Source organism: Lupinus angustifolius, chromosome LG11 (genome assembly GCF_001865875.1).
Source record: "Lupinus angustifolius cultivar Tanjil chromosome LG11, LupAngTanjil_v1.0, whole genome shotgun sequence".
NCBI lineage: Eukaryota > Viridiplantae > Streptophyta > Magnoliopsida > Fabales > Fabaceae > Lupinus > Lupinus angustifolius.
Window position 1 is genome coordinate 6,895,712 of NC_032019.1, and position 21,792 is coordinate 6,917,503.

The 21,792-nt window shown below is 34.1% G+C and overlaps 3 protein-coding genes and 1 long non-coding RNA gene across 12 annotated transcripts in view; 2 read left to right on the top strand and 2 right to left on the bottom strand.

Moving 5' to 3' along the window:
* Positions 1 to 12,844, top strand: part of LOC109360302 — an 18,737-nt gene extending 5,893 nt beyond the window's left edge. Inside the window, exon 3 of the long non-coding RNA XR_002109154.1 lies at positions 12,641 to 12,844. This is a non-coding gene — a long non-coding RNA (uncharacterized LOC109360302). The remainder of the gene's footprint in view (positions 1 to 12,640) is intronic.
* On the top strand, positions 1,814 to 6,082 carry LOC109360300 (transcription factor bHLH49-like). 2 transcript variants are annotated; one of them, XM_019605092.1, is made up of 10 exons: positions 1,814 to 1,880; positions 2,084 to 2,204; positions 2,783 to 3,706; positions 3,793 to 4,020; positions 4,110 to 4,175; positions 4,273 to 4,341; positions 4,688 to 4,759; positions 4,853 to 5,053; positions 5,284 to 5,371; positions 5,453 to 6,082. In XM_019605092.1, the coding sequence occupies exons 2-10, from the start codon at positions 2,163 to 2,165 to the stop codon at positions 5,488 to 5,490; spliced, it is 1,728 nt and encodes a 575-aa protein (XP_019460637.1). In that variant the 5' UTR covers positions 1,814 to 1,880; positions 2,084 to 2,162; the 3' UTR covers positions 5,491 to 6,082. The 2 variants fall into 2 exon arrangements, with proteins under 2 accessions (XP_019460637.1, XP_019460638.1); XM_019605093.1 differs by having other exon boundaries at positions 1,877 to 2,204; positions 5,453 to 5,516; positions 5,551 to 6,082.
* LOC109360299 (heat shock protein 90-5, chloroplastic-like) lies at positions 2,740 to 20,639 on the bottom strand. Of its 3 annotated transcripts, XM_019605091.1 has the most exons (21): positions 20,170 to 20,639; positions 19,798 to 19,871; positions 19,194 to 19,319; positions 18,984 to 19,077; positions 18,814 to 18,897; positions 18,563 to 18,706; positions 18,297 to 18,413; positions 17,284 to 17,331; positions 17,117 to 17,197; positions 16,904 to 17,008; positions 16,687 to 16,827; positions 16,186 to 16,278; positions 15,999 to 16,076; positions 15,654 to 15,908; positions 15,318 to 15,420; positions 15,041 to 15,215; positions 14,838 to 14,943; positions 14,339 to 14,428; positions 13,717 to 13,943; positions 12,337 to 12,342; positions 11,416 to 11,431 (listed from the first exon to the last, which is right to left on the bottom strand). In XM_019605091.1, exons 1-19 carry the CDS (start codon positions 20,431 to 20,433, stop codon positions 13,740 to 13,742), a joined length of 2,382 nt encoding a protein of 793 aa, XP_019460636.1. In that variant the 5' UTR covers positions 20,434 to 20,639; the 3' UTR covers positions 11,416 to 11,431; positions 12,337 to 12,342; positions 13,717 to 13,739. The 3 variants fall into 3 exon arrangements, 2 of the variants coding, with proteins under 2 accessions (XP_019460636.1, XP_019460635.1); XR_002109153.1 differs by lacking the exons at positions 11,416 to 11,431; positions 12,337 to 12,342 and adding an exon at positions 2,740 to 2,750 and having other exon boundaries at positions 13,592 to 13,943; XM_019605090.1 differs by lacking the exons at positions 11,416 to 11,431; positions 12,337 to 12,342 and having other exon boundaries at positions 13,545 to 13,943.
* Positions 7,124 to 12,606, bottom strand: LOC109360301 (protein SRG1-like). Of its 6 annotated transcripts, none has more exons than XM_019605099.1 (5): positions 12,512 to 12,606; positions 11,584 to 11,938; positions 8,130 to 8,377; positions 7,718 to 8,042; positions 7,124 to 7,498 (listed from the first exon to the last, which is right to left on the bottom strand). In XM_019605099.1, exons 2-5 carry the CDS (start codon positions 11,824 to 11,826, stop codon positions 7,238 to 7,240), a joined length of 1,077 nt encoding a protein of 358 aa, XP_019460644.1. In that variant the 5' UTR covers positions 11,827 to 11,938; positions 12,512 to 12,606; the 3' UTR covers positions 7,124 to 7,237. The 6 variants fall into 6 exon arrangements, with proteins under 6 accessions (XP_019460644.1, XP_019460642.1, XP_019460641.1 ...); XM_019605097.1 differs by having other exon boundaries at positions 11,584 to 11,932; positions 12,512 to 12,594; XM_019605096.1 differs by lacking the exons at positions 7,718 to 8,042; positions 8,130 to 8,377; positions 12,512 to 12,606 and adding exons at positions 10,235 to 10,323; positions 10,467 to 10,791; positions 10,897 to 11,144 and having other exon boundaries at positions 7,124 to 7,409; positions 11,584 to 11,979.

Genomic DNA, 21,792 nt, shown 5'->3' on the forward strand with positions numbered 1-21,792 from the left:
TATATATATTATTAGAATAATAAGGATTTCAAACTCTAATATATCTACCATAAGCCTTCATGCTGACTACCAATTGGTACATGTTATAATAAAAAACTTGACCCCTATATAAAATATTGATTCCTCTAGTTAATTCCAATAGTAAATAATGTGAACTTCCTAGAATATTATATTTCAATCATTCTAACAAATTGTTCTCACAACATATCCAACAATTCAAGCTCAGTCATTCTTAAAGTAAAATCATTCCAAATGAAAGATAGTATATTCACTAAAATGTTGATATTTATGGTTGTTTATCATAGACCTTTTAATTCATTGCAATTCTATCAATACCCATAAATCACTATTCATACCAAACAAATGGACCATCCTTCAGGCTATTTACAAAATGGAGGAATCATTTGCCAGCCTATTGCACAGAGGAATGCATTATTCATTGTCTTGACTTGGGTATTCACAATAATAGTAAGGGTGTTGATAGAATTGTCCATTTGTAGATATTAATGAAAACCCTTGTTGGTTCTTGAGTACATTTTGAAATGCATTGAAACGATATGTTGTTGTTTACTTGCAAAATTAAAAAAAAATCAGTTTGATATTTTTGTGCATGAACATTTCATGATTATCATTGTCTACTAGAACTTGAGAAGTATGAGAAAGTATCAAATATTATATTTTTCAATTATTTATGCTAGACATTAATTCTTCAAACTAAAGCTTCTTTTGTTTCCATAGGCACTACAAACAAACAAGAGGGTATGATGCATAAGATGGTGAAGTTATTTATCAGAAATGAGATGGCATAGACAATGTATCTTCTTTTCACGTTATTTGATTTCTTTATCTCTCACAGTTTCACTAAGAACCTAACCAATGTATCTAACACCAATAATAGCCCACAGTGCAAGCCTCATATGACTTGTTTTTTATAATTTTGTGTTTATAATTTGAAGTTATAATAATAGCACTAGGCATTAAAGAAATGAATAGATTACACCCCGCTAGATTTGGGGGCCTTGACCAAAATCAACAACTACCCTTATTAAAGATCTTAAGCACTTCTTTCAAGGTGTAATAAAGGACAATGCAATAAGATAAAAGAAAAACACCCCTGGTAAGAGTTGGCAATGTCAGTTGCTAGCTCAAACTGTTATGATTATCACTTAAAAAATGAGTCTAATAACTGGAAAAGAAACTTTTTTGAAATTCATAAAACCATTGAGAATAGGTTGTGTTGACATAATGTGTAAAACGTAAAGAATATCAAATGGGTAACTGTAGAACAAAATATAGAACTTTTTGATATTTTGGAAAATAAGTATCACAGTATCTTTTGAATATGATTTTTTTTGATAAGGTTAGCTAACAAACTAATCTATTAGAAGTTATAAGTTGATTAGGTGGTGATAATAAATGATTTAAGAATTGAAGTGCAGAAAATAACAACTAAAAAAAGATATAAGCTGGTTTAATGGTTAGAGTGAGGGTTCAAGTCTCACCTGTACCAAATACTAACATACGCAAATAAAAAAGAAACTAATCATTTATAAGATACATAACTTATCCTCTCAACAAGTATTACATGAATTTAACAGATTCTGATAATAAAATAGAGTTACCCCACTAGAACAACCGAATATAATTTAAATATATATTAAGCAATTTCTCTTCTTAGATGACATCTTAATATGGTATAAAGTTATTTTTTTAAACAATTAATCAGAGTACCCGTAAACATTTCTAAGGAAGAAAAACAATAATTAATAATTTCTCAAAGTTGGGGAAGAAGAGCTTAAGGGGTAGGTAATGGGCATAATTTAATTAGTATTTTACGGTGGCAGTGGCGGTGGTTAATCATCAAAAGCTCTCTTTTTGATGTAAGCGTGGGGTATATAAATGAAGGGTCTTCCCTATTATTCTCTTTCTCTTTTCCACAATCTCCTTCAAAATTACACATTGGTTTCTTAGCTGTATTTCCCCCCTTTCTAAAAATCCAAGCTTTCGGTATCCCTCACTTAAAAGTTCCAAGCTTTTTGAGTTTTTAATCTTATTTCTTCTTCTTCTCTCTCTCCTGGAACAGTAAATGGCAGGTTTGTTATCAAAGATTGGAGTTTGAAGTAAGACCAAATTGTATAAAGTGTTTTGAGTGAAGGGCTTGAATGGAAGATAGTGTGCCAAAAGTTGCACAGGATCAGAAATGGGTATCTTTCTCTTACCACTTTTAAAGTTGGTTTCTTTTTTTTCCTCTTTTCTCTGTCTTGTTTTGAAGGGTTTTGGTTCTGCAACTCTGAATAGGGTTTGAATGAGAGTATTTAATATGCTGAAATCAATGTTGTTTGCATAATTGACTGCTTTCATGGACTTCTTTTCAGCTCTTTCTTTGAACAGTCTTTTTTAGCCTCTTATCTCTTTTCTCTCTCACTTGGAGGGGGCCTTATTTATGATTTTGGGTACTTCAAGTTCAGTGTTGGCTTTGGAAATGGTACCTGCCAAACTAGTGTGAACTTTTGGTACATATTTTGGGTACTTGGTTTTTGTTTTGGCCCTTTTGCAATTTTTCCTCATTATTAAGTGACCTTGCTCTCTCTATGTGCTTATAAATTTGCCTCAAGTTTCTTCTTCCTTCAGTTTTTCAAGGATTTTAGTTCAATCATGTTGGTTTGTATCTTTAAAATTTAACTCTGTTTGGCCACTATTGAAGGTACTTTCTGTCATATTTTTTTTCTTGATTTCATTATAAAAATAATCTGCTAGTGGCTTATTTGGTATTACTTGTTAGGGAGAGTTGAATATGAGTGAAAAAGAAAAGTTTGAGCTGGACAAAAACCAGGATCCTATGAGTTATTCAAGTGGCATGAACTTGGATTGGAGATTTGGGGATTCAAATCCTCCAAATTCATCTGTGGGTTTGGTTGCCATGGGTAATTCTATGAATGCTAGCAGAGGGGATCTTATTGGTTCTTCTTCATGTTCCTCTGCCTCAATGGTGGATTCATTTGGTCCAAACTTTTGGGACCACCCACCCAATTCCCAAAACATGGGATTTTGTGACATTAATGTTCATAACAATGGGAGCTCTTCAAACACAGTTGGAATTGGAAGAGCTGGTCATGATCATGGAGCAATTGAAATGGGTTGGAACCCGGGTAATCCTATGTTGAAGGGAGATGGTTTTATACCAAATGGACCAGGGATGTTTCCACATAGTTTATCTCAGTTTCCAACTGACTCTGGATTTATCGAGCGGGCTGCGAGATTCTCATGCTTCGGTGTAGGGAATTTCGGTGAAATGGTGAACTCATATGGGGTTCCTCAATCCATGGGTCTGTATGCTGGGACTGGTGGTGTTACAATTCAAGGAACAAGGAATGCTCTTGCAGGGCTTGGATTAAAATCTCAAGAAAACGATCTGAATGTGGTTGAAGCTGCAAAAGATGTGCCACCGTCTGTTGAGCATCTGGCTACTAAAGGAAGCCCACTCAAGAATGATAAAAGAAGCGAAAGTCGTGGCATATCTCAAGATGAAGGGAAACAAGCTATTTTTAGGCCTGCTAATGAGTCCGATAGAGCTGAATCTAGTGATGATGATGGTGGCGGCGGTGGTGGTGGTGATGGCCAAGATGGTTCCCCAATGTTGGAGGGTACTAGTGGGGAACCATCTATTAAAGGACTAAACTCAAAGAAAAGGAAAAGAAGTGGGCAGGTATGGTTGTAGCTTGTGAGCTTATTCTGCAGTAGGTGTAATGTTCGACTTTTCCCCCTTATCCATGTGATTTTTTTGTGTGGTAGGATGTTGATAATGATGAAGGCAGTGGAGCTCCAAAACTACTTGGTGAAGGTGCAAAAGATGACCCTGAGAGTCCGCAGAAAGGTGACCAGCGACCAAATTCAACAACCAAGGGTTCTGGTAAGAATACCAAACAAGTGTCTCAAGCTTCTGATCCACCTAACGAGGAATACATACATGTTAGGGCTCGCCGGGGTCAAGCAACAAATAGCCACAGCCTTGCAGAGAGAGTAAGATATTTGTTGTAAGAAATTATTGGTGATGAAAAAAATAAATTTTTGAATGAAGAAATTTAGAATTAGTTCGGTTTTAACTGCAGGTGAGGAGGGAAAAGATAAGCGAGAGGATGAAATTCCTTCAAGACCTTGTACCTGGATGCAGCAAGGTGGCTTCTGAAACTTGAAACTAGAAGAATTAATTGTGTCGTTCTTATGAGGTTGAATATCACTTTCTTTTAACATGAAAATTGTTGCTGTTTGTAGGTCACTGGCAAGGCCGTTATGTTAGATGAAATCATTAACTATGTACAGTCACTTCAAAGACAAGTTGAGGTATGGACGAAGGCTTATATATTCTCTCGCATTCGCCTATAAATAGTTTTTATATCCTCTAACCGAGTTCTCTTGTATCTATTGGTTCTGTTTCAGCAGAGTATCAACATCTGTATTTCAATAGAATTTTTCATTAGTATTTTTGACAATTGTTGACAATTTCTACTTATTTGAGTAATTGTCCCGGTGCTTGTATAGACGTAGTCACTGTCATCTTCGTTGCATTTTGGATGAAGATTTTTAATAACAAGACAAACTTTTTTACCGATTATCATGTATGTTAAATTGATGGTTAAAATTTATTTGCATTTATCCAAGTTAAATTTACCATGTTTTCTGCTGGCAGTTTTTGTCGATGAAACTTGCAACAGTAAATCCAAGGCTGGATTTTAATGTTGAGGGACTTCTTGCTAAAGATGTAAGTTGTTAGTCTATTTGCATATCGATATGAAAAGATGCTTATACATGCAAAATTGCCTGACACGACATGTTGTATTTTGAATACTATTAGATTCTTCACCAGCGGCCTGGTCCTTCATCTGCCCTGGGGTTTCCTCTAGAAATGTCTATGGCTTACCCTCCATTACATCCATCTCAACCCGGACTGATTCAGTCATCTCTTCCTAGCATGGCAAACACGTCTGATATCCTTCGTAGAACCATTCACCCACAGTTGGCACCCTTTAGTGGAGGATTCAAGGAGCCAAATCAGGTAATGACCCATTGCAAGCATTGCAATTTCCTTTGCACATCATTCTTTTGTTTATATGGTGAAGCGTACAATACTTTTTTATACTTCACTGCATGCCACGAATGTTGAAAATCCCAGAAAGAACCAAACTCAAATTTGACTTACATTGCCATTTATTTGCAGTTATATAGTTAATTGCCTGACTATATTTTATAATCTTTACGCACATATTTTAAAACAATGCGCAAAAGCTGCCCGATGTGTGGGAGGATGAGCTTCACAACGTTGTACAGATGAGCTATGCACCAAATGCACCCTTGAACAGCCAAGATGTCGATGGTATTCATTCCCTAAACAAATAAGCCTTTTTGTAAGTTGCATTTTTCTCAATCAAATTAACTTGTTACATGATCTTAATAGGTAATGTGGCACCAAATCAGATGAAAGTTGAACTTTGATGTTCAGTCTTCACACAACTCATTCTCTACGACGTGTATTTGGTTTGCATTTTAGTCAGATGGAAATAACCATGCCCACTTTCACACCTTACTTTCAAAACCTGAAAGCCATAACCACAATCATATTTACCCTGTTCTATATATTCTAGACAAGATTGTACTGAGTAGTGCCCTGGTTTGAAGGCCTTAAGGGGACAGTGGCATACCACTGACTCTAGGTTAGAGGAAGTAGTGGGAGTATTCATGTATGTTCCTTTTATTTTCAAGCATGAAAATATGTATCATATATGTTTAGAAGTGGAAGTCTATTTACCAAAATAGGTTTTGGTCACTATAATATATTAAAGAATGTAAAGACAGGATCTCAGTGAGTCTTATCAACCAGAAACAGAAATGCAAAAGCATTTTTGTTAGGTTGGGGATGGTTTACAACTTGCAGTGGAAACCTGATCATGGTTTTGATTTGATGCTTGCTAATTCTAGCTTGGTTGGACATAATGTAATGTTACTTTGCCCAACATTTAGCTATATTACATTCTTTCACATAACATTTTCTATATGTTCAAATAGTACATTGTGTTGTGGCTGCTAATAAGATTGATAAGTGCCATAATAATGGTTATAATATGCATCCCCATGACCACAATGCCTAATTGCACTTTAGAACCATGTCACATTCTCTCAACCAAATGAGGAATCCCTTTTTTCATACTACACTAATTCAACTTGTTTCCCAATCACAGCCTTCATACTTTGTTAAATCTCCATAGGATGCCTTAACATTATGCCAGAAACCAAGTTATATACAAAAGAATGGGACATTACTGATAGGGCATTTTATTTTTGCTTTAAAATGTTAAACCATATATTTTGAAGCTGGAATCAACAAAAAGGGCAATTTGTGTTGGTTGCTCTTCTTTTACACTTTCTGTTTAAAAGTTAGCTCTCAATGATTTAGCACATCAGTACCAGAGTGGAAAATGATTGGTAGAATATGCTCCGAATCCACCCAAAATAAAATTCAGTTTGAAAATCAAGTTTGCTTCTTCTACTCCTCTGACCAACTAAGAAAATTGGCTTTCTCAGCTTTCATAAAATGTTCAACAAAAAAAGAACTTAAAGCTTTGTGCAGCTATTCAAGTGAATTTATATGGATTGGTGAATGACTTTTTATTCATACATTATGATCCAAATCTAAATTCATCTATTTACTACCGAGTTATGTAGAAGCAAACATAGAAGCACGTCAATACAAAGAAGGTTCCAATAGAAAAAAGGATACAAAAAAAATTAGTAGAGTATGCCTAAATAGAATATTTAACAATAAGTATGCAACAATAATGCAGATATGTGAGTGATTTACTCATAACTTTACCACCCAAATATATACAAGCAACAAAATTTTATCTAAATAAATCTCCATGTCTATTATTACTTGGGAAAAATAATATATTTTAAGAAGTAATAAATTCTGAAATAGATTTGACCACCTTATACATGTATGGCCTAGCTTTTCTTAACAATTTATTCATAACATGGTTACAAGTCTTTAAAGACTTGATTTTGTAGTTAATAGCTCAGTTACTTCTTTAAAAAGGTTCTGTAAAAGGGATTGGAATCAAATTGGAATAATGAGAGAATACACACTGGCATAATTGTTAATCACAATAGTTACCATTTGTGATATAATCGTTCTGTGTAGTGTTTACATGCTTTATTTTTCCATGCAATGCTCGATCAACTTTTATTATTTACTAATCTCATTTTGTATCCTAATGATATCAATGTAGGACTTCCCTTGTAGCTCGCGTGAAAGGAACCCTTTATAGTAATCTTGTACACCAATTCTTTCAAACAATGCAGGTCTTTCAGGAGTAACAAGACTAGGTATTGGACCCAAGACCCTACTCATTCCAGGCCTGTGAAATGTAGCAATGGAAATCCTCTCCTTCACTGAGTTAACTGTTGCTCGATGTTCAATGCTGCGGTAAATCCCATTCGTCAGTATCTGTCATAACATTTACAATATGCACAAGTGAGACATCACGTTTTAAACTAACTATGATTCTATGAGTCTTTATCACTTATAAACTCTTCAACCTATCCCCTCATATACAATGTGGACCTCACATTAGAATATACCCAACATTCTTATACAAGCTTTTCTTGAAAAATGGCTTAAATGCCAAATGATAAAAAGATTTGAGTATGGTTGTGTGCAATTTACCTCCAACATGTCTCCAATGTTGATAATAAAAGCATTAGAGAGGGGTTTAACAGGAATCCATATTCCATCTTTTCTAATTTGGAGGCCTTCAATTTCATTGCATTGAAGAAGAATGGTAAGTGCACCAGCATCAGAATGGGGCTTCTGTCCAATCACATGTTCTGATTGGGAACATGGAGGGTAGTAATTCATCCTCATTGCTTGACTTGCATCTTCAAATAAATCTAGCAATTCATCCTGTTCGATCTTAAGAGCTTTCGCCATAAAGCCAATAATTGTCATGCAAATGTTTTTCAGTTCAGAAGAATAGTTCTCTATATTATCTCTGCAATGAACAAAGGTTGTTTGAAGTTATAACATAATCAATCAATGATGTCGTAGCAAGTATATACAAATAAAGAGGAGAAACAACCTGAATGGTTGTGGAATTTTAGGAAACAGGTGAGGATTCCTTGAGTACAATGGAAGAGTGGTAATGAAGAACATATCTGCCCATTCTAGCTTTTGTTCCTCAGATACAACAAATAACTGACCAAATCCTTCCACATTTTCTAGTGTCTGCCAAAGTTTCTGCTTGTCTTCCATTGGAAGATTGAAGAACTCTTGAACATCTTTCTTCACATTTTCCACCAATGAAGGGTTCACTCCATGATTAATCAACTGTAATTAATTTCCTGAGTTAAAAATCATACAAACCAAAACAAATGTTGATAAAAGTCATGAGACATGAGATTTTCCTTCTCCACACATTTGTCAAGCTAAAATATTTTCATTGAGGTGGATAAAGTATAAAAATCAACATGCAAGAAACTAAGCTTACTTCATAATTACAGTACAAAGGCCATATCCAACTGAAAAATGTAAAAACACTCAACAAATTTATCTGGTTTCAATATAAGTCAAAATTATGTGATAGAAAGAGTTATTCTTAATTCTCTTCCCTTCCCAGACCCTCAGAGTCTCATCCACTATTATTATTCCTCATCAAATCATGTAATACTGAAATATGATATTTTTCTGATATCTCTCATAATGAATTAATCCATTTTGGGGTGCGTTACTACCCTTTCCAATAAGTTTCACTCTAGAATCAAACCATTGACCTTTTGATCATTCTAAAAATCTAGTGGGGCCTTACCCCACTACAACAACACCTTAGTGAAATGCTGATATTACCACATATTAAATTATACATAAAATATGATAAATAAAGGAGGAGGAATAAGCCAAACCTGGAAGAAACCCCATTGTTTGCATGCATAATCTAGCTTCTCAAACTCAGCTTCTTCTCCAGATAACAATTTAGTGAAGTCTATGACTGGTAAAGAGATTTTGGTAGGTACAATAGGAGAGTCTTGATTTGGATGAACATATCTTTCTGGAAGTTTGGTCAAAGGTTGCTTTGCTAGCTCCTGCACAGAAGGTACTAGTAAAGAGGTTCCCAACTTAGCCATTAACTGCAACTCAGCCCAAAAGAGATTGTGTTAGATTCATTTCATGACAGAGATATGAATCAGCAATTCAATTTCATCCACATGTGGGGTTATAATTTTTTGGAAAACCCTTTCCTTTTCAAAGTTTACAAGAACATATTAAAAAAGAGAAAAATATATCCCTAAATTTTTTATATAGTTAGTCCATCATCTATTATTTATTTTTAATAATAAAACTATATATAATATTTATGGGAGGAGACAAAGATTAGAGTCAAGAACCGTTTATGTTGGAAGTAACTAGTCTTACATGGTGTGGTGTGGAGATACCTACAAAACTTGATATTGAGTACATATACGAATCTTGATTATTGAATTTATTTAGACCATTATTCTTGTGTAATAATATTAGTACTTTGTTTTGCTTAAAGAATTGTTCACTTTCTTAGTAACCTAGTTCTGTTTTTAAAAGAGTTGGGATTAAAGTGGGAATTTGCTTTATGGATGAGTTTTCAATATAGTTTTACAAGTTAAACTGGTCCAAGAAATTTGCACTCTAAATTTTAATCTCCTACCTAACATATCATAAGTGTCTTTATGACAATGTAAGAAATACAAACTAGAATTTACACCCAACATAAGTTGTGGTTTAGTTGGCAAATTGAACACTTGGCAGGAAACCACTAGAAACATCTTAGTCAATACCAAACTATTTAGCTCCATGGTAATGATAGGAAACTCCTTGAAATTTGAGATTAAACACACAAATTAAACAGAAAAGTGCAACAATATCAGCATCAAAAAGAAAAAATTTAAAACTGGAAGAGTCACTTGAACATTATTGTTTGTTACATAATTATCTGGTGGTTCATGGTTGAATTTTCATCCCATACAAAGTCCTATGCACTTTTATGATTCACCAGCCTCATTTTGGATTCTCATGACATCAATGTATGATTTCCCTTGTAGCTTGCGAGAAAAGAATCCTTTGTAGTAATCTGCTAATCCAATTTTTCTGAACAAAGCAGGTCTTTCAGCAGTGACAAGGCTTCGTGCCGGACCTATAACTTTTTTCATCTCAGGCCTGTGAAATGTGGCAATGGAAATCCTCTCCTTCTTTGAGTTAACTGTTGCTCGATGCTCAATGCTCCGGTAAATCCCATTCGTCAGAATCTGGCAACTCATTAAGATACCATAAATTGTTAAAATAAGAAAGTTCATAGCCTGCATTCTTTTTTCTCTTCGGTAAAATACTGCATCTAAATTTATCATTACATTGTCTTGAAAGGAGTATTGGATGAATTTTTACCAATTACCTCCAAAACGTCACCAATGTTGATGACAAAAGCATTAGAGGTGGGTTTAATAGGAATCCACATTCCATCTTTTCGTATTTGTAGGCCTTCGATTTCGTTGACTTGGAGAAGGATGGTAAGGACTTCAGCATCAGAATGAGGATGGAGGCCAATTACATGTTCTGGTTGGGGACATGGAGGGTAGTAATTCATCCTCATTGATTGACCTCCATCTTCAAATAACTTTAGCAACTCATTAGGTTCCATCTTAAGAGCTCTTGTCATAAACTCAATGATTGTGATGCAAAGTTTGTTCAATTCTGAACAATACTTTTCTAGATTATCTCTGCAATGAAACAAAGTTTGTTTGAGTTACCTACATAATGAATCAATGATGAGGGAACAAATAGGGTCAGAAACACATTGAAACAGTGTGAGAGAGGGACATAACCTGAATGGTTGAGGAATATTGGGAAGTAAGTGAGGGTTCCTTGTGTATGATGGAAGAGTGTTGATGTAGAAAAGATCTGCCCAATCTAGCTTTTGTTCCTCAGATACAACGAACAACTGACCGAACCCTTCCAAATCCCCCGGTTTTTGCCATAATTTCTTCTTCTCTTCCATTGGAAGATTGAAGAATTCTTGAACACCAATCTTCACATTTTCCACCAATAAAGGGTTCACTCCATGATTAGTCAGCTGTAATTAGTTTCCACATTAAAAAACTTGAAAAGAAAACAAACTTTTCCTTTGTAAGCTATTTCGACCATTATACATATGCTGCAATGTTTTGAATGGCTTATTTGTGAATTATGAAGAGTACAAAACCATGTTCTATACAAAAAATGCAAACATTATTGCACACTCCTGTCCTTCTTCCAATAGTGTAGATTTTCCTCAAAAGCATATACAGAAATTCAATTTTACTGTTACATGTTCTTATTAAAAAAGAGTCATACTTTTAGAGTAGGTATAATATGCCGAAACTTTGATGCTAAAATGAAGCTAAAATGAACTATAATCTAAAAGCCTTAACTAATTTCTGGTTTGGATATTAGTCACAATTATGTGATAGCAGCCTGGCAGGTTTTTGAATTACATGATTAGACATTGGCATGGGAGGAGTAATGATCCAAACCTGGAAGAAACCCCATTGTTTGCATGCATGGTCTAGCTTCTCTAATTCAGTAGCTTCTTCATATAACAATTTATTCATGTCAATGACTGGGATTTGTGGTAAAGAGACTGCATCAGATACAAAAGTCGGGTCTTGATCTGATCGAACATATCGTTCTGGAACCTCGGAAAAAGATTGCTGTGTTAGCTCCTTCACAGAGGGCACCAGAATAGAGGTTCCAATCTTAGGCATTTCAGCATCCATAGCTGCAACTGAGTCCAATCTGCTTGATGTTTCTTTCTTAGATAATGTGATGCGGTCCGCAATTTGAATCACTGCTCTTGCTTGATTGCTTCGAGCTATAGAGCTCCTGGCACTTAACATGATTCTTTGATTATACATTTATTCAAAATAAAATTTCATCTATAGACTTTATCTAAAAATTCACAAGTAATCAAATGATTTTCTCCATTAATCTTTCCTTGTCTCTTAAAAAGAGTCTACCTAACTTTTCCCTATACACTATTGTGTTCCATATGGGAATGCCAAGTCTTATGCAATGTATTGGTATCTTAATAACAGAGGTTTATTATAAAGTTACTCAAATGATTTTATTACTGCCATGTATGATGTTTTTATTGGATTAGGATATTACTCAGACAACAACAGCAATGAAAAAGTTGTCTATTTCAGCTATTTAAATCACATCTGCTATAGTTGCAAAACCAATGACTAAATAAAAGTGATAGATGTAACTACTCAGTAGGCACCAACAGAATAGCAGATTACAACTCTAGCACTAAAAGAATTAAAAATAATTCATTTTCAGATATATAATCTGGTAATACTACTTACTTTGTATTAGTTAAAAAGCTAAAGAAGATTCCAGTGAGGGTAAAAGTGATTCTTATGAATATAAAAAATAAAAGAAGCAAAGTCAAGTGCTTACATCAAGAGAAGAGAAAGGAGTGCAAGTGAGGGTAAAAGTGAGATTACTGATACACTTTTAGCTTCCTAGCTAAAGCTAAAGATAGCTTCATTAGTGATTATTGATTACTAATTTGAGATAACCACTAAGTTATTGATGATTTTAGACTCATTGTTGCTGGTACAGTTCACAGCACAAATAACTAAAACAATCATATATTTTTAAAACCTCAAGTTGATGCATTGTAAGACACGACACAATGAATGTGACTGATACTTATAAAATTTATAGAATTAAAAAATTTTGGGCTTTCAAATAGGTCACTATAAAGCTTTTCCAAATCAAATTTTAATTTTTTTCATGGACCCAATGTTCTATTAATACATTCATCTAATACTTGTGGAGAAGATGGTTATCATGTTGATTTTCTTGAAATATTTTTTCATTGCTAGAAGTAAAATCATTATAAGAATGACAATGATTACATAATATTTAGAAAAACAAAATAAGAAGACAAATTGAAAAGGAATTTGCAATAAATAAAGTGAAAGTTAGAATAAAAAATATCATGGCAAAAATAATCCTAATTTGACAAAGGGCAAAACTCCCCCAACATTAGTTATATCACCTAATTTTAAAATGAAAACAGATAGTGTTGAATGATACTTGTCACTGGGTAGATACTAGATATTGATAATCATTAATGGAGTATAAAAAAGAATAACACGTGTCAAAGATAAAAAAAATGTCATAAATTAATAAAGCCAAACTTTAGCCTTTATTTGTAAGTGTTTGCACAGTTGGCAACTTAGCTTCAGCTATTTGGGGATGAAGATAGAGTAAGTAGATTAGAATAAGATTGACTTTGAGCTTGGGCTTTAAAAAATTACAGACAAATAAAAGGCTTATAAATACTGAGATACTTTTTGAACCCAAGTTTTTAGTTTTGGACTTAATTTTTGTGTGTGAAAATCTCATAATATCCCTATGATAAAATACACCCACTAAATAGCAGCATAATAGAGAACTACACATAAAAAAATGAGGTCATCAATGATCAGTGGGAACTAACTCTCATTCTGAAAACCCCCAGCAGCATACATTCCTTATTTAACTTTTTCAGTTTCACATTATATTTACCAATTTTCCTTCAGCACAATGAACTCAAAGGAACTACCTACTGTTTCCCTTTCCTCTCTTCCCTTTGTATGCATTAATTCCTATAAAAAATAATTTATGCAGTGTAACACTAATCAGTGGTCCAAGGATCACTCTCTGCAATAACTTCAGAGGGTTCAAAAACTTCTGGCTCTGGAGCTGCTTCACCTGTGTTTGAATCAGCTTCAACAGTTACATTTGCATTTCCTTCCTCTTCTGATCTACCCCATCTTCCTCCCAAGGCTAGGGCCATCATTTCATATATCTTATTTCCCAACTCAGAAGGGCTGTCCGGCTGCATTATTCAGAAACTATGTTAAGCAAGAGCAGCAGTTGTCGATAGTTGGATATGATACACAAATAAAAAAGGGCGGCTCGGTGCACGAGGCTCCCACCTAGTGAAGAGTTTGTTTCCGATATTTGAACCATAGTTACATGGTTCGTGGCACTGGTTCCAGTGCGTAGCATCCGGTTCTACATAGTTCATCTTTTACATTATTATTATAAAGAACCCGGTATGAGGTACGCTGAACCCGGTACGTGGTGCATAGGCTAAATGAGGTAACCTTGTAACTGATTCGAACCAATGTCTTTCAGGTCACAAGGCAAACAACCTTGGGTTGTACCGAGATTCATCCTTAGATATAATAAACAAATAATAATAATAAAGTAATCACATATTGTCCTTACAGAAAATCCACTGGAAATCAAGGCTGTATCATATAAGAGTTCAACAGCTCTCTTAGCCTCACTGCTGTCAGGTGCATTTTTGCTGGCAGCCTAGAATAAAAACAAAATTAGTTAAAACAAGTCAAAAGTTTTACAAGCAAAGGGGAAAAAATAAAAGACTATAAAATCTTGTAAGATAATTTTGAATGACCAAGTAAAAAAATACCACTAAGCAAGCTCAAGTAACTACAACACTTCTAAGAATTGATATTTATAATGTTAACAACAAAGAAAATACTGATTTGGAATATATGCTCACAACCTCATTAAAGTAAGTGCTTCATGTTTCCACAGAAACTGAAATATCATTTTATGATATATTTTACATTGTTTAAAGAATTTAGGACAATGCATCTTTTATTTATTTATTTTCTTTCCATTTTTTCTCAAGGCTAGGCAGAAAAGGTTTAAATCAAATCATATCAGTAAATTTATTCAAAACGAAGTACAAGAGTCTTACATTCAAATCTTTGATAATGGGATGATCTGGATTAACCTCCAAAATTCTCCTTCCCCTCATGAACTCCAAACTTGAAGTGTCTCCAAGGGCTTGTGCCTTCATTAATCTGCAGAAAAGGCCATTAAAGATGGTATAAGCCTTATGCCAGGAGAAAAAGGTTTGCACGAGAACCAGGAACAAGGATTGGAAGGTCAACGGCTAACCTCTCCATATTTGCAGACCACCCAAACTTCCCAGATACAAGCACACAGGGAGATGAGCTCAAGCGCTTAGACACTTGAACTTTTGCGACTTTATCACCAAGCTGCTGTTTTATCCAATCACAAAGTAGGTTGAATTCTTGCTTGGTTTCTCTATCTTTGACCTCATCGTCGTCACCTGATATGTGGATATTAGATGACAACCACATTAAAAATTCCAATTTCTAAGAAAGAAGATATTGCATTTATGCATATGAAGAAAGGAGAGAGCAAAACAAACCCAATTCCAAATCCTCCTTGCTGATATCAACAAATTTCTTTTCTTTGTATGTCTGTAAGTTCTGAATGGCAACCTCATCAATAGGCTCGACCAAATAAAGAACCTATAAAATAGGCACACGTAAGGGTGAAAACTTAAAAAGAGAGAACACAATTCGAAATTAACATATGAACTATGGAAAGTATATCATATTCAGCAAGTGTTATAACTGGAATAACAAACACACACAGAAAGAGTAGTGCCCCCTCTCCACAGGACTCGGAGCTTTTCAGAGAGAGGCACGGAGCAAAAGGACAACCCCTCCAACGTTAAATCAAATTCATCAACTACACATACCTCAATATCCTTTTGAACCAATTTCTCCAAAAATGGAGCAGTTTTCGCACTTTTCAAGCTGTCAGTTGCTAGGTAATATATAGCCTTTTGGTTTTCACCCATGTTTTCAACATATTCATCTAAGCTTTTCAGATCTTCCTCACTTTTGGAAGTGTGAAACCTCAGTAGTGGTGTTATGCGCTTATGATTGCCAGTGTCTTCAATGCATCCTAACTTGATGAACCTACCAAAGTTCTCCCAGAATTTCTTGTAGTCCTGGAATCACAGGAAACCATCTCAACCCATCACGAATTAATGTAAAATCCATAATGAAAAATTTGAGACATTGAATTCATTGTGACCAACCTCTTTGTTTTCACCTTCAGAAATGTCTTGAATCATATCAAATGCCTTCCTGACAAGTCTTTTTCTCATTATTCTTACCTGAAATTGTAGTAAATTTAGAACCAAGCATTTTGGGTAGTAAAAAAACTGCATAAACAATTGCCCACACAGAACATATCCATTATTCATGTTTATGGAGTTTTCTTACAATTCTGCTTTCTTGAAGGATCTCCCGAGAAACATTAAGAGGAAGGTCATTTGAATCAACCACACCCTTCACAAAGCTCAAGTAGCGAGGAAACTGCAAAAATGCACACACATGAATATTGAAATCAATGATTTGCAGAAACGGACGCAAGAAGGAGCAGAAAAACAATAGGCGTTATGTTCCTCAAATATGGCATTAGTTAGGGTATGTAAGGGTCTTCTTTTGTATATGCAGATAAGCATGCGATGGCTTGTGATATAATATAATCACCAAAACTGGTTATACTTTTTTATAACCATCATTCTATAAAATCTAGCCATTTGTTGGACGGGTAAGTTGTTCAATCCTTATCCAATACCAATCCATGTCCCTATCTATTGCAAATCATTAGGGGATATAGATTGTACATTATTATTTATTTTTCATGGAAAAAAGAGCAGTACTGACATGGATTTCATAATATAAAAGACAATTCCACTTTGAAGCTCACAATGAACTCACCAGCTCACCATCAAAGTCATCTGAGATAAACACACGCTTAACATACAGACGTATGTTCTTTGTTTTAGGATTTACTACTTCTTCATTGTTAAGAGGCCCCATCCCTGGAACATATAGAATACTTCTGAACTCAACCTCACCCTGCACAGATTTAAAACTTAATTAATAACTGCATAAAGAAACAGTTTTCTTTCAAAAGCCAAAATCATCAACATACCTCAGTAGTGAAGTGAGTATGCGCAAGCGGTTCTAAGAATTCATTAAAAGTCTTCTTGTAAAATTCATTGTACTCATCCTTTTGAACTTCCTTCGCATTACGCATCTACAAAAGGTGGCAAATGCAGGCCAATAAAAGAAGCACTAAAGTGAAGAATAAACAAAATGCAGGGCATCAACATGAGCATGGAAAGCAGATGCTACTCAAACTCACCCATATTGGCTTTGTTTCATTAGCTAATTCCCAGTCCCAATACTTCTCAGTTTTAGTCTTTTTTGTCTTCTTTTTTTCACCCTGATAATAAACACAGAAACATGCTTGGTAACACAGTTGGAAAATGCAAGTACAAAATAAACATTCAGAAATAGCAGAATAGTTACCTCTGGTTGAGGTTCTTCACCTTCTTTGGGTTCTTCTTCCTCTTCCACCTGTCAATATTAATATTAATTGTGATGAAGAAAAAGCACTCCTTTGTATCAATATATGTTTTATAGGCTCGAGTAGTAATTATGAAAATAGGGAAATGTCGATTCAAAGTGTAATTGTGTATTAATCAAGGCAAAATGAAATAACCCTGAAAGTAGGATTATGCTGTTAGAAAACATACTCTTTTTGACATTGCTTTTGACACTTCGATTTTTTGATTTAATGTTATCTATAGAACAGATTCTATTCAACTCAAAGGAAATATGAAAGAGGCAAAAGGGTTGTCCGGAACAAATTTCTAAAAGAACACACTTCATCCACCATCACTCCACACTTGACTGTTAACTATAGCCATCTCTCATTTGATATTAACCACTCCTAAATCCTCACAAACAACGTAATCCAGTCTGGTATCCAACTTTCTAGCCAGCATTGGCTAGCATTACCTATTTACCAAAACCAAACAGCAGTCTACATTAACCGGCCAACTTAATGGAACAGTGGGAATGGAATGGACTGAAAGAGGATAAAAAATGTTTCAGTGTTTAGGAACTTCAGTGAGGTAATGAACATTCCGTTCCATTGTGTTCCATTCCATTCATTCCCTTCCAAACTACCAATCTATCAAACATATGATATATGTGATGCTAACTAAAACAGAACTACAACAGAATTCCCTCAAAGACAAGCACCAAAATAGGTGGAGACAATCTAATTTTAACAATTCACCATCATCATCATTGCTAGAAATAAGTTCCTTAAGTGATATCAAAATAAGTATTAGAATCCAATGATTGGATCACATTGCTGAGTGAGTAACTCTCATCACATACCTTATAACAAAAAAATGTGATAACTTACTTTCATTGAGAATGACAAATGCAGAAGGTGAAAACCACAATCCACAAATCATTATCACTTTATCAGTACCATATCCAATTAGAAGATAGAAAGCATGCTCAATTACCTCCACAGTTCTTGATTTTTCTTGCCATGTATAGATGGGGAAAGAAACAAACTGTGAGTAATTCTTCACCAAATTCTGAATCTTGGTTGTCTCTGAAAATTCATACTTATCATCCTCCTGAACAGAGAAAATAACAATTTCAATGCTTTAACTACATCTCTGCTTTAAAATGTTATTACAATTTTTGAATAATATACTGGGACACTGGGTTCAACCTTTTATTAACAAATAATGAAGATAAATAACTAGAGGAGATTTTCACTTACTCTTAAATAGAGTGTAATCTGTGTACCACGAGGAAGAAGCTTTTCAGGATTAGTTTCCTCCCTTATCACATATGAGCTAGTGTCAGCTAATGCTTCCCACACATATTGCTTATCTGATCTTGGGCTCTTTGTACTAACAACAACCTGATTGCCATTAACATGCAGACATAGCCAATTAATGATATAAAATCAAGATAACTAAAATCAGGAAAACCAACAGAGAAAATGTTCTTAAGAAATTCACGTCATACCCTCTCAGCAACAAGAAAAGCAGAGTAGAATCCAACACCAAATTGACCAATCAACCCATTATCTGCTCCCAGATCCTTATTTTCCTGAAAGAAGGGAAGAAAACTTAAAAACATGATGATTGAAGCTTTGGATCATCAAACTGAGTAACACTCTGAACAATATAGTTTACCTTAAGAGCCTTCAAAAATTTTGAAGTACCACTCTGGGCAATAGTTCCAAGACAGTCAATGAGTTCCTCTTTGGTCATTCCAATACCAGTATCTCTAAAAAAATGTCAAAATCAAACAGTTGAATAATCCTCTCTAGTTATGTATACCTAAAAACAACTAAAAAAACAAGCAACAACAAATTCAGAATAAATTATCAATAATATGTGTACGTTATAGTAATAGTCCCATTGTCTGGATCAGGCTTGATGCGTATCTCTAGTTCTCCAGCATCTCCAAGCAAAGAAGGCTCAGTCACACTTAAGAATCTCAACTTGTCCAAAGCATCACTAGCATTACTGGAGTAAAAAATAGAAACAACTGAATGAAGTAGTTACATGGAGATGTAACTAAAGTGAAACACACAGAAGTCCAAGAAAGAAGGAACAAACAAGTAGAACAAGCAAGCACAATCGCATAACTAATGCCTACTAGAGCAACATTTTCTATCCCATTTCCATGTAAGCAACTGCATTAAGTTCTATGTACCACAATGTAAGATAGTAAAATAATTCTGTCAAAAAAACTAGCTTGTTGCATTCCTCAAATCATAGAAACTCAAATTGAGCATAAAATTAACTTGTAAATTGCAACTTTGCAATGAGTTCAATGTTGATGCACCATCAGTGTGGAGTCTTTAAACTATTAACAAATCATGGATCACTACTTGGGTTATTATAAAAATAAAACATTTCTAATGATATGACAATGAATGATTGATTAACAGATTATAAAACCTTTACATAGGGCATTACAGTTAAACACATTTGTAATTACCTCACAAGTTCTCTAAGGAACACTTCCTTGTGGCTATAAAGACTGTGAACAATCAAATCCATCAACCGACTCACCTGAAAAAAATGGAACTCACTTCCTTCAGTATAACTCAACAATAGATAACCACAACAAGCAAAATTTTTGCTTCAAACAATATATGTAAATAGACTTGTACTCTGTCCAAAAAAATAGTAATAATAAATATAACAAAAACCCATGATTTTTCAGATACCCTTTATCAAATAAGTCTTGAATTTCCAATCATATCCATATACTCCAAAAAAGAAGTGGGAAAAAAAATGAAACTTTGACTCATCAACAACAAAACAGTGGAAAAAGGTGAGATATTTGATAAATTGAGACAAAACCCACCTCGGCTTGGTACTCAAATTTTTCACCAGGGGCATCATCAGTAGTCTCTTCTTTCTCTACAACCGCAGCTTCACACTTCAGAGAAACCCTCTTATTTATTATCTTCTGATTCCACTTCAAGGGGTAGAAGCACTTAATAGGACCATGTTGCGGTGGAAGAAAAGCGCTTCTGAGTTTGGAACCCCTTTTGGAGTTTGTGGGTGTAAGAGAAGGGAGTGAAGAAAGAGAGGCATTGATTATGCTTCTGCTAAGAACAGGAGCCATTTTTTGTAAGATCACTATAGAAAGAGAAAGAAGAAAGAACTATGTTGTGTTTGTGTTATCTCTTCTGGTTCTGCATATGTAATAAATAATTGAAAAAACCCTATGAAGGAGGAAGGGGTTTAAGGTGATGGTTCTAGAAAAATGGTAACACATTTTGGCAGCATTTGTGTGGAAATTTGTAAGGCATGGATTCTGCCATTTCAGCAACCACCACCATATCCTTACTATTTGCTCCTTATTTACAATTTTGCATTAATATATGTTTTAATTTTAATTTGTGAAAAAATGTTTGTAGGTAAGAGTTTTACTGTCATTATTTTGGTTATTCATATTTAATAATCAATCATTAGTTCTTTAATATAATTAAGAATGAATGATAGAGTATATATTAATTGCATATTAATCTCTATGCTTAAAATGTATAAACATTACATTATTTACTCTTTATTTTTTTTTTTCATTTTTAATCTAATCCATAAATATTTTCCATTTCAAAATTCATTATCATCAAACTCTTATATATCTTAATCTTATATTATCCTTAGCTAAATAAATTCACCTTAATATGATAAAAAATTCACCTTTTTGGTGAGGGGAGAATTTTAATGTTGTTAGTAAAAAATTGGCAAAAAGAAAATTGCACAGTTAAATATTCTTTTATTATATTTAACTAATTCGAAGATATATTTAAGATTATCTTTTTATCTTATCACATAAAAAGTACATGACTATAGTAGCACAAGATGAAGATAAAAAAAATAATGAGTTGTCTTATTTGAATGAATGGAACAAACATAATATATTAATTTAAAATTTGTATAATAAAAGGTTTCATCATATTTTTTTTTTTTGAATTATCTTGGAATCCAATATTTGACTTTACAATCATCATTTTATCATTTGATATTTGTTTAAGCAAATAAAAATCTCAAAATATTTCCCTTCAAATAGATATTTTGCTTATGTTTCATTTTATGTGTGGTCCAAACAATAGGAACTCCTATTACACTTCTTCTCGTCATCATTTTCATTTCATTTCCATCAACTCCACCTCCTAGCATAGCATAACAATTGCACTTTAATCACCAATATTAGTAAAGACATGGCAAATTCTCCTCAAACAATTTCTTTCATTAAACTCTAAACAATTGGACTCTAAGAATCCAGGTGTGAGTTGATTTTTGGAGAATAAGAAAAGAAACAAAGGCTTGAAAGCCAAAGAGGTAGAAATGGGGTTCCACATAGACTGTGACACTGATTTTTTTAGCCAATTAATATTGTTGAAGAAGCATCACCACATCAATGTAGCTGAGAAACTGAAGTACAATCGTTTTATAGACAAAGAACTCCTCACATAAT